This window comes from Diabrotica undecimpunctata, chromosome 10 (assembly GCF_040954645.1).
Source record: "Diabrotica undecimpunctata isolate CICGRU chromosome 10, icDiaUnde3, whole genome shotgun sequence".
NCBI lineage: Eukaryota > Metazoa > Arthropoda > Insecta > Coleoptera > Chrysomelidae > Diabrotica > Diabrotica undecimpunctata.
In genome coordinates, this window is record NC_092812.1 from 77,321,438 (window position 1) to 77,334,036 (window position 12,599).

The 12,599-nt window shown below is 32.2% G+C and overlaps 1 protein-coding gene across 6 annotated transcripts in view; it reads left to right on the forward strand.

Annotated features, from left to right (window-relative positions):
* The window catches only part of kmr (pleckstrin homology domain-containing family A member kramer), a 118,675-nt gene that overhangs the window by 88,869 nt on the left and 17,207 nt on the right, over window positions 1-12,599 (forward strand). For all 6 annotated transcript variants that reach the window (XM_072546843.1, XM_072546844.1, XM_072546845.1 and 3 more), the window contains exons 8-9: window positions 2,432-4,810; window positions 12,153-12,318. In XM_072546843.1, coding sequence (XP_072402944.1) covers window positions 2,432-4,810; window positions 12,153-12,318 — 2,545 coding nt within the window. The remainder of the gene's footprint in view (window positions 1-2,431; window positions 4,811-12,152; window positions 12,319-12,599) is intronic.

Below are 12,599 nucleotides of genomic sequence, written 5' to 3' on the forward strand. Positions count from 1 at the left end.
AAAAACCTTGGTACACTACACTATACTATGTGAAATAGGTTTATGTTTCTATTTTCTGATATACCTCCCTGTTTTAGCCTAAAATAAATTGAATAACAAAAGTTTAGATACTGTTAGGTTTTTTATGGCTTTGGATTGCTTGATCCATTCAGCCACAATCGATAATGCTGTTTGCTACAATATTAAATATAAGAATATTATATGTATACATGCAACACACAAATACATAGGTATTAATAAATAAAAAAACAAAGAAAAATACAAAGGAAATGGAAACATTAAACTGTCCAGTAGGTATACTCTTCATCCAGGGCCTTAATCAACTTAAATTGATTTTCAAACACATCGAAACGAAGAAAATTAAAGAAGTAACTCTCGTCTTACAAAATGGAGAGAAATGTGTAGAAAATACAATAGAATGTAGCAAGATCTGGTTCTCTCTTTTCATTCCGCAGTTCCCGGAGAAAGTGTAGTGGTGTTGTGATCGTGATGTTGTGTATTGTCCGTCTCCATAATCTCTGTCTCTGATTATTTCTTTTAACCCATGCGTAGATCTTCTGCATAGTCTCTGTTTTCATAGCATGTCCAAAGTATTTTAATTGTTGGAGATGGACTTTGCTGGAGAAGCTTTTACTAACCGTTAGCTCATTGGAAATTGAATATTTGTCTTGTGGTTGGTCCACGGAATTCGTAACATTCTTTTCCAAAGATCTGATTACCAATACTGAAGGAAGTTAGCAAGAAGAATATACTAATGCTAACGAGTTAATACAAGGTCAGTGACACATCATCTATAATTAACTACAATAAGCACCGGAAGATCAGAATTTGATGTTAATCCAAGGGTGCAACATCATTATCATTAACTGTCAAATTAGTATTACCACTAACGACCATTTACAAACATATATAGGTTATGATCATTCACAGTTTTTATTTCAGAATTTTTTGTCGTTTGTAAACGATTTCTGGATTGGAAATCGAAACGTCAAAAGGCAAATATAAGGTGTAGTTCTCATTACAATCCATTGTGGTTTAATATCATATAAAATAATATCTATGGCTTTTTTAAAGTGTGATGTAACTTGTGTTGTTTCCCTCGTTTCAGGTATTTTGCATCCCAGCCAACAATGATTTATTAGATGTAGGATTATTAATTGTAGCAAGATACCTCCAAAAGTTCCATGTTTATTTGGACTGCTGCTGTTGCTTTTCTATTCTTTGATGTTTTGATCACCTCCATAAGTTCTTGTAGTATTATATATGAAGTTTGTTCTTCCAAGTCTTTTAAACAACTACTAACGTTATACCACATATTCTTATAGTGTTAGATATTGTTCATTAATAACTTCTAGGTTTTTCAGCAATCAAGCTGTGGCAAACACACTATCATGATTGCTAGTGTGTTTTCCTTGAAATCCCTTTTGCTTTGGTTCGAGTTTCCCTATATATTTCTTTAATATTCTTTTTCTTATTTTGCAAGTAATTGTGATATGCCCGTTTCTTTTGAGTTACTGCATTTTTCACTTGATAATTCCATTCTCATAAACTTTTTCTGATTCTTATTTCCTTTTATTTGCTAAGAGTCTATTTTTCTTTTGATATCATTGATATTACAAGATTTATCGAACTTTATCGTGAGATTGTGACACTCTGTATATACAACTGATCGGCGATTTACCAAATAACTAAAGGCGAGATAATAATTGCAACAAATGACATGGTAAACTGACTCAAATTTAAAAGAAGTCACCAAATATCCGCAAATACCAAAATCATAGTGTTCAGATATTTAGTTTTCGCAGTTGTTTCTCTTTATCGGCATGTTAAATCCATAATCGGACCATAAATGCTTCCAAGATGTTAGGGTACAGTTGAATAGTATTGCTGAGATAGTCTACAGAAAAAAAAATATATATCAATAATGTAAGAGGTAAAAATGAAGCACGCGATCACAAGATATCTTTATCTATCATATTGTAATCAGGATATCAGTTAAGAAGATAGTATATTTATTTATTGATTTAATGTTCAACTTTCAATTTTTCTTATGTTATTGTATAATAAAATGTGTAGGTACCTACTAGAAAAATTATCGAATATTTGGATTGTATAAGTAAACGGGAAATATTCACAACGTTCAGTTTTGTCTTTTATGTTAAAAATTAATTGTTGTAGTTAATAGGATTTTATGTTTACTAACCTGATATACAAACATGTATTTACAATAGTTAAACTATGTGTAGCGTTGGACTTTGCTGTGGGTGTTGGTTTTCTTGGTGTAGTTTCAATAGGTCCTTCCTGCCTGCATCTACTTGAAACTGATATCTGTTAACTAACCTATTTAAGTATTAACACAAATTAACTCTCTACTAACCAAACAAGGTACACGGATATGTAAAAAATGTATAAATTTTTTTGGTTGGTTTAGAAAATGAGAAGCAAAGCGAGGAAATTATTCAGTCACAGGCAGGAGAGACCTTGGACACTGAGCGAACTACACCTCCAATATCCACCTCTACCACTACGCTTATTACCTCCACTGACCTTTCAAAGCCCAAATGTCATCCCAAATTATCCCAAACAGATAACGTCTTTGAAACATCATCAGGTTGTGCTTATATTCCAGAAAAAACTTCCGCGAAGAAATTTGTGGAGAAAACTGATAGTATCCAATCAGAGTGTTATAAAACGCAAGATGATTTATTTTTAACTTCTGATATTATAAATAACAATGAAACTGAAGAAGTCGCACAGGAAGAACTGAAGAAAAAAGAAACTGAAGAACAAGCACAAGAGGAGAATTATATTCCCATGTCTCCTAGTAAAAATTTGTTAAGCCCTAGAACGAGCTACAACAGTGGTTCCGACGTATTCGTCGACAAATCTAAAGTTGATGAAAATCCCTATGTCGAGATGACTCAGAATGCTACAGGATGTTTTTTAGATTCCAGTTTAAGTACTGATCATAGCGAACATCAGCCTTACGAACTAATATCATTCAGTGGTAACAGAATAGAACCGCTATATATGGAGCTTAAAAGCCCAGGAAAAACACTAAAAAGAGAAGAATTACCAGATGTATTAGTTTCACCACAGAAAGATGTGAGTAACAAGTCAGATAGCTCAGATGCAGACGATGAAGCGTCGAAAGATTTAGATTCCTTAGATACTCCTAGCCAGCCTAGGTTTAGTTTATCAGACACTTTCAGACCCGCTTCATATTATTTAGGAACAACTCAAACCAATACTGAGTTGCAAGATAGCTCCGACAGTGAACTTGTCTCCCCGCCCCCAATTCCATCTTCACCGTTATCTTTGGAAGATCTTAATAGTGGCGAATATGTTAAGTTAAAAGTAAAGGACGAGGAATCTGCAGATACGAGCTCTGAAATCATCAGCTCATTTTTGAAACATTCTCCAAGTATAATTTCAGAACCTAAAACTGCAAGTCCAGTAATAAAAAATCAAGATTCCTGTTCTAAATATACAGACGGTGATAGTGATGAAGATCAGGTACACAGAGCTACACTAATTAATCGCATGAGGCTACAAAGCCAGAGTAGTGCAATGAGTCCAGTTAATTCGGTAGAGAGTCAACACCTCAGTACAGACTTTAAAGATGAAATAAGTGTTAGTTCAAATCAGTTAGATTTTCACGACTACGAAAATCTAATAATTTCACGTTGTGATGAAAGTGTTACGCTAAAACAACCGGGCAAAATAAACGACGACAGCTACAGTTTTTCTAAATTAGAATTACCTCAAGTTGGACATCAAGTAAGTAGCACTTATAATTCAGTAGAAATCAATAGTTTTCTACAAAACTCTAATCGTTCTACTCCTATATCCGAAACGATTTCTTTATGTACACCAAATGCCTTTTCTTCGTCCTCTGCTCCCTATTATTATTCCGATTTATCTATAAGTTTAACGGATTCACATTTGCACTTACTAACCCTAAACAATAAGAGAAATACAATGACCTGCCATAAAAGAGATATTAGCCATATTAAGAATCCTATTAAGGGAAATTTCAGAGAAGTATCTGCAGTAGACACTTTTAAATTGGCTGCAGAGGCTAGATCAGTATCTGTAGATTTTTTAAACCTTACCGATAAAACAGGACATATAGATGATAAAAACATTTATGAGTCTGATACTATACAAAGAAATAAATCTGAACAAAACTTTGCTAAAACTCGAAACTTACTAGCATCAAGAAAGAGTAATAAATTTGTAGCATCGGATGCTATCTCTTACGAAGCAAAAGTAAGAAGGTCACATTCTTTAGAGGGATTACTGGAACATGTTTTAAAAGATGGCATTCTAGCTAATAATGTCTCTGAGCAAGCCGAAGACACTAATAAGACTCAGGAAAATGGATCAGAAGGCAGTTATCTGTGGGAAGAGGATTCCATCTGGAGGGAAAGGCTTAGGTCCGCAAGCCAACGTCATACTAAATCTATGGAAGACCTTGATTGCATTGACGAAGTCCAAAAGAAGATCAAATCACCTAGAGGTATAACTAGGAGCGTCACGTATGTTAATGAGGGATTTTTAAAAATTGACAAACAAAAAGAGCTTGACAATATCCACGTTAAAAACTCTGATATTAAAGCTAAACAGGAAGGTAATTTTATCCTCGACAGAGAAAAATTAAGACAGTGGGATTTAATGTCAAGTGCGCCATCTGACAATCAAGCCATAACGGCTACAACTGGCCAGGTACAGGAGGGTAATAACATAGTGGTAGATATTTCAGACGCAACGTGTGATTCGGCAGAAATAACCGACGACCAAAAAACAGGTAAATGTCCGATGTTTGAAAAAATATTAATTTATTGTAACATCTCAATTTTATTTATAATTATGTTTTTAAACTAGGTAATGTTCTTATAGGGATTTAATAAAATTTGTTAAAGTCTATGTACAATTGTCAGTCAATATTTTTAGAATATATTGTAAAAAATTTTTGTTACCAGCAACATGCAAAGCTTGTTATGGAAGCGTTAATAAAAAGCGCGGTGTTGGATGGGCTAGAGAACAAAAAATAAAAAATAAATATTATTCTGATAGTACAGTCATCATATAGTTCTTCTCACAGCCTTTTTTCAATGCTCCATTTCTGTCTTATACCTGTAGTAGGCAGTAACAAAAATATATTCATATATTCAGAAACCATATTTATGTAGACATATTTTATTGGTTAGTATTTATAATACGTCAATGCCTAACCAATCGAATTGTGCAAATATTTTAATTGGGAACTGTCGTTCCATGAGAGGACGATATTGTCAAACAGTAATGTGAAAGTTGTCAGGACAAGATTTACAGAGTTTTAACTATAACTTGTAAAATTTTATTTGTACTTATATCTGTTTTTTTTTAATTAAAATATTTATCATTTAAAGTGTGATAATTATATTTTTACACAGATAATGTACGCAAAGAGGAAGTTATTCAAAGGCTCAGTAAAGAGAGTTAATTTATAATATAAAAAAGAGAAAAGCTTAATACCTTGGACACCTTTTAAGAAGCAGTATAGCAAAGAAGACGCAATCATTCGTGGTTGAAAAACAAGAGATTGGGCTGGTTTGCAATCACATTCACAGTTTCGAGCTACACAAGATAGACACTACTTCGCTTAGATTGTTCAATGAAGATGGTACCATAAGAAGACAAAAATTATATTGTGGAAAAAATTAATTTTGTATGTTTTTTTTAACAAGTCGTCTAGCCTTTTTTGCTTCTTCCTCGAGTCTTCTTTCAATATTTATTCTAGCAATCCGTCTTATCCTGCGTATGCTTTTCAATTTTTTTTATTACCTCTTCTGCTGTTGGATAGTATACTATTTGTTCGCGGTTTTTTGTATTCTTTGTATTTCTATTATTATTTGCTCGATGTCGTTTTATAAGCAAATGGAGAAAGATTGTGTCACTAGCCCAAGCTCAAAATTTGTTAATTAATAGGGAATAATGTAACTTGAAAAATTCCAGGTAGAACGATTTGCAATCAGATTGATCATGTACTGACCTCAAAGTGATGGGTATCCAAGACGTACCCAAGACGTACGTTCCTATAGAGGAATAAATTGCGACTCTAATCACTTTTTTGTTATTGCCACTGTGAACTAAAGAATTAGCAATATCCAGAAAACTAGGATATAAGCAAAAAAAACGGAATATAAGTAAACTGGGCAGCGAAGCAAATCTAACAGATTATAAAAATGCAATAGAGGAAGAATTAAATACGAGATGCAAATCTATTAGATGTGGAAGGGATGACAACAACAGAGTAGTTCGACGCTAAATGTAGATTGAATATAAGGCAAAAGGACGATGCGATTTTATTTAAAACTAGGAACAAGAAATAACGAGGAGTAGTACAGCATCAAAAGAAGAGAGGCAACAACAGTGTAGAGAAGAAAGGAATGTACGATTTAAAAATAACGGAGATAGAGACGAGCAATTAAAAAAAATCAATACAGAAAATTCTATAAAGATGCGAGATAAATAAAAATGAGTTTAAACCTAGGGAAAGTTTTTGTAAGGATAAAAAAGAAAATATCCTGACTGATAATGAAAATATTCTAAGCAGGTGGAAAGAATAGTCTAGAAAAGCCCATGGGAAATTTTTAATAGGTCATTTGACTCAGCATAAATCATATATAAAACCATATTACAATATGTAATAACAACTTTAGAAACTATGCCGTCAATTCTTATCTGTACCTGTGAGTCACAGGTAAGATAAACTTACCACTCAAGCGGGTAAGTTTTTTTTGGTCAAAAATTTTCGTACGGCATTTCTAACTTATGTAGGTAATACAAAAATAATGACCTGCGACCTAATACCGTACAAAAATGTTGGTACCAGAAGCAGGGAAACATTTTTTTTTCGGAAAACTTTTTCCCATTTTCGGTACTTTGACACAGTACGGCATTCATGCTCAAAGTTTCGAATCGGTATATAGATTAATTTTTTGCAAATCCGTACATTTTAGCTGCGACGAGGGTGAGAAATCTAAGGCACAACCCTTAAATTGAACCCCTATGCTTCGTGTACCGATAAGATTTGGTGGCATAGTTTCTAAAAGTGTTATTACATATTAACATGTTATTACATAAGTAGTATTGATTTATATGTGATTTATGTTGGGTCAAATGCTCCATTAAAAATGCCCCGTTGGCTTGTAGTCTAGAATATTTCCATGAGCTACTAAATTATTACAATGCAGAAGAGATGCAAACTTTATCTGTAGTCCTTTTAGCTGAGATAAAAACTCATGGACCATAAAATATTTTGTTCATCAATTTAGTGCATCTGCTGTATTATTCCCCAAAAGTATCCATACTTTCTTCTACAAAAATTTGTGTAACTCTGATGCTCCTCTTGTTTTTTAACTTCTTTGCTTCTAAAATTTTCTTTCATTATCTCCAGCTGATTTTCCAGTTACCAGTTCCTTTTTTAGGTACATATTTGTTTCCCTTGGCCCATTGCAAAACAGGAATTGAGAAGACAAGGTCAACTTTTATCACGATGAAGCACACTATCAACAGGAACTTTTTATTACCAATAAAAATTGGTTATTAAAATATTACATATTCTCGGTTTTACTGTATGGTGTATCAACCTGTGTCAAAACTATCTACCTTTGAAATGCGGTTATATCGAAGAATTCACCGAATATCCTGAACAGGCCACATTACCAATTAGGAAGTGTTGCGAAAAATCGGCAACCAACAAGAAATTACGTTTTCAGTGAAAAAGAGCAAGTCGGAATAACTTTTTCTTCAAGGAAAAATGGATTGCAGAAGGTTTCTAGGTAGACAAAACTCATGGATGCAAAACCTACACAAATAGTTTCACCTGACATATCTAGAGCTTTTTTGAGTCATAATCTTAATAGCCAACGTCTGCAATGGATGTTACTAAGCTACAACTAACCTGATGGTGGCTAAATATTTCTTGTATTTTGTTTAATATACATATTTTTTAAATTATTTAATTTGTTTCAATTTATTACCGCACCTTTCAGGTCGTATCCATTTCGGTGATCCTCGCAGGCTGGAATTAAAGAACACGAATTATGTAGGTTAGACATTGACTCCCAAAGTTGATTGTTGGTTACAAATTAGTGTTTCATTGATCGAAGGTTACCTCTTTTTTTATGGATAAGATTTGAAGCCAACTAACTTTGTCTAAAAATTGATTTGTTGGTTTATTTTGGCCACTTCGATATTAAAAACTGCATATGTTTTAAATTGGAAAAAGAACAGAATAAATACATGCTTGTGTTTCCTAATGAACTCAAAATCACTTCTTCTTCTTAAACTTCTTTAATCTGCTAGGGTGTCGGATGTTTTCATTTCTGTGTAGTTGATCGCTCTGATTTTACCTGCTTTTATAATTCCAACTTTTTTATTGATCGTCTCTCTTTAGTTTTTTTACTCTTTTAATTTCGAATATTCTCTTTGGCCTTTTTTTGCCTCCCATCCTCTGTACCCATTAAAATTGTTTTCTGGTTAGTTTACTTTACTTATTTTTACTTAACAATATACCTACTAAGTACCGTATATTGTTTTATTTAGCGTATAGTCGATTTTGTTGGCTTGAAAAAATACTTCCTTGGTTTTCAAATGTTAGTTTCCTTATTAATCTATCCATGATTATTATAAATAATAGAGGGCTCAGGCTATCTCCTTGTTTTACTCCTCTTTCTAGGAGAAAATCTTATAATCTTTCTCCCCTGATTTGTATTATTATCGCTCTAGTATTTTCATATTGTGATTTTTTAATACTTGTATTAGTTTACTCAGAGTTTTTAGTTGTTTTAAAGATTTATCAAGTGTTTTTTTTTATCTATTGTGTCAAATGCAGATTTCAAGTCTACGAAAGCTAATACTAGTTCCTTCCCTGTCTCCATTTACCTTTCTATTATGTTTCTCAGTACGAATATGTTATCTGTTGCCTGTTTGTTTTCTGAAGGTGTTCTTCTTGCAGGTTTTTTATTTTAGACTCCTTATTTATTCTCTGTTATTTTAGAATATACTTTAAATGCCGTTTGTGCTACACATATCGCTCTATAGTTCTCCCAGTTGGCCCTTTCTTATAAATTGGTAGAATAAGATTATTTTCCCAATCTTTTGGTATTTTATTTTGATCAATGCTTTAGTTCTCTCAGTTGGCCCTTTCTTATAAATTGGTAGAATAAGATTATTTTCCCAATCTTTTGGTATTTTATTTTGATCAATGCTTTATTATATATGATCCAGAACCTGTCTATGGCTTCCTCGCCTATCTATTTCATCATTTCTGGTACTATTCCATCTTTTCCAGCTTTGCCGTTTTTAATTCTTTTTGTTGCTTCGACTTTTCTTTTTCTATTCTCCATGTCCTGTTCTTTTATTCCCTTAAGCTTGATGTGTCATTTTAGTTCAGGCTTTGTTCTTGTGTCTTCTAATTTAAATTTACAGGTGTAATACTCTTTCCAGACATTTATCATTTCGTGTGGTTTATGTTGTATCCTGTTATTTCCATCTTTTATGCCGTATATTTCTGTTCTCTTTTGCCCTCTTCACATTTCATCTTATTACAGGATCTGTTATTTTTATAACCTTCATTTAAGCTGTTCTAAAATTCTTTCCAGGATTTTTGTTTCGCATCTCTTACTGGCTATTTGGCAATTTTATTTTTTATTTTTTGCAGGGTGTTTCACTAATAATTGGAAATATTTTAACTGCTTAAAATATTAAAATTTAGCCCAAATCACTAATAAAATGTGGCTCCTTACTGAGTTACAGGGTGTTTTATTTAGAAATTTAAAAACTATTTGTACCCAGTACTTTTTTTATAACCATTTTTTATATGATGGTCATGGCAGAAAGTGTAGGTACTGTACACCCTACTAAATTATGTTACGTTTCTGGTTACTACCAGAGGCGTACGACAGGGAAAAGTAAATGGTTGACGCTTTCAAAATTCTACGCCACTGGCGGAATTGTTATTTTAGCGCAATTTTTCGATTCTCCAATACTGTCTATGTAAATAACATACTCTTTATTGGTAACAATAAAGTCATTATTTTTCGAGATATTTGAAGTTTGCTTAGTGGATGATAAATAAAAAAACCAAAAACGTAATTTTATTTAAAAAATGGCACTATGGCAACAATTAGTAAATTCAGCTAATTTTATTGCCAATCAAAAAACAAATTTTTTTAAAGATCTTTAACGAAAGATAATAAGCTTATTGATGTAAATGGGCGTCACATTGAACTTTTGTTGTGTAGTTAAAATATGTTTTTTGATATTTTCATGTTATTAAAATTATTGTTTTATTTAGATTATAACAAAATGGTTCTTTATAGAACCACAACTTGTTTTTAAATGTTGAATGCATTCGTTTCAAGAAATTTCATTATTACATAACATTATGTTTTGTAACCTACAAAACATAATTATTACGAACTAAATTAATACAATAATCAAAATAACTGTGCCGCTTTATTTTTAACTTCAAATATCTCGAAGAATAATGACTTTATTGTGACGAATAAAGAGTGTATTGTTTACATAGAAAGTATGAAGAATTAAAAAATTGCGCTAAAATAGCAATTTCGCCAGTTTCCTAGAATTTGGGAAGTGTCAATCATTCACTTTTCCCTGTCGTACGCTTCTGGTAGTTCCAGAAACGTTTATTTAGCATAAAGAAAAATATTTAAATAAAACACTTTGTAACTCAGTAAGGAGCCTTATTTTATTTAAGTGATTTGGGTTAAATCTTAATATTTTGAGCCCAGGAATCTACAGTTACAATATTTCCAATTATTATGTAAACACCCTGTATAGTTATTTGTCCCTTGGATCCTTTGTTTGTACGTATCTTATCCATGCTTCTTCAGTGCTAGTCACTTTTACTGGGTTTGCCCACCATCTGGTTTGTTTTTGGTTTTTCATTATTTTCTTAATTCCTCAGAATTCTTTTGCCAATTCGCATATATTACTTCCTTTAATTTTTTTAATTTTTTATCTAGTGAGTCCTCTTTTTTAATCTTTTCGTATTTCTGTAGTCTCTTATTTATTTTATTTGCACAAAATCACAAACAGCAAAATTGTCCATTGCATTGCAATGTTATGAAAACAACAGTTTTGTTACCAAATGCTTGATTTCAAAATAGCCATTTTGTTATACTGTTCTTTGAGATAATTTAATCCATAAACTTTCTCATTAAAAAAGAAAACTATATCCCAAGTTTTTCTATATCCCAAGCTGTAAAATTACTGCTGGTATTCTCTGTGTAATTAAAATTGGATCAACGTTTATTTTAAAATAAAAAAATTTACAATAGTTTATACAAAAGTAAGTAAAAACAAGTTTTGTTTTTTAATTCAAAATGCAATGTTTTAATTACATTGCAATTGCACATCTGGTTAATACTATCGGGGCAACTGTCAAATTTGTCTCAAATGGCATGCAATAATTCCCGACATACCTGAAACACAAGACTACGTCACGACTGAAAGAAGGCTCTGAGAAGAACCATAAAAGCCTTTTCAATGATTTTATGAGATTCACTGATTATCATTGTAAAATACGTTACATTATTTAATTATCTAACTAGTTTATATAATATTATTATATACATAAACTAATTTCATAATCAAATCACGGGTTGCACAGCGTTGAAATTCTTTTATTAGAGCTTTCGATCTCCCGATTAAAGTCATCTTCATCACTTGTATATATTGAGTCTCTAGTATTGCAACCGTAGAACAATATTAGGCGTAACTGATATCCTCAAGATGACTCCACCGATGGAATCGAAAGCCCGCAATGTCTTTCGCAATTGCAATGAATAAAAAAATTGATGTTTCCGGTTTTGTCCAGTTCTCTAGTCCAATGTTTCTTGTATTATGTTCTTAATTTTTCCGTGATATAGTCATCGAAAAGTTGCTATTATTCAGATTCATTATATCTGGATAAGTTATAAAAACAATTATGTAGAATAATGTAATTTTTGGTTAAATTTTAAACCTTTTATATTAATAATATTAAATTTATTATACCACTGCTAATAATAACGATTTGTTATGCCTCCAATTATAATTATTACAGATCCTAATCTGATCCACTTGCTTTTTTGTAGCGTCTGGCTCGATTTCAATAAACATGAGAGATTCATCTCAATTAGCTCTAAGGGACAGTTTTCTAAGAGTGATGTCGGCAAAGAAGTCATGGGCTACTAATAGTTTGCCAATGGAGTCCCGATCTGTCACAAATTTGTCCAGAAATATTGAAAAAGATCAATACAGGTAGGATAAGTTAAGAGTATTATTTGTAACGTAATCTTTGAGAAAAAATCATGAGCATAATATAACATTAAAATAACTGTTGGTTATAATGAATCTATATGTACCTATACAATAATTGTCAGCCAGGAAGAATCACGGAGTGCAACATATGGATTTGGCGAGACAGGCTCTTATTATATATAAGAGCGGCACAGGTCTAGTACTTGGTTAGATATATCCCTCCATTTTCTTTGGGCAACCTAACGTTGCAATTAATGTTTAGCATCTCTAAATCTTAATGC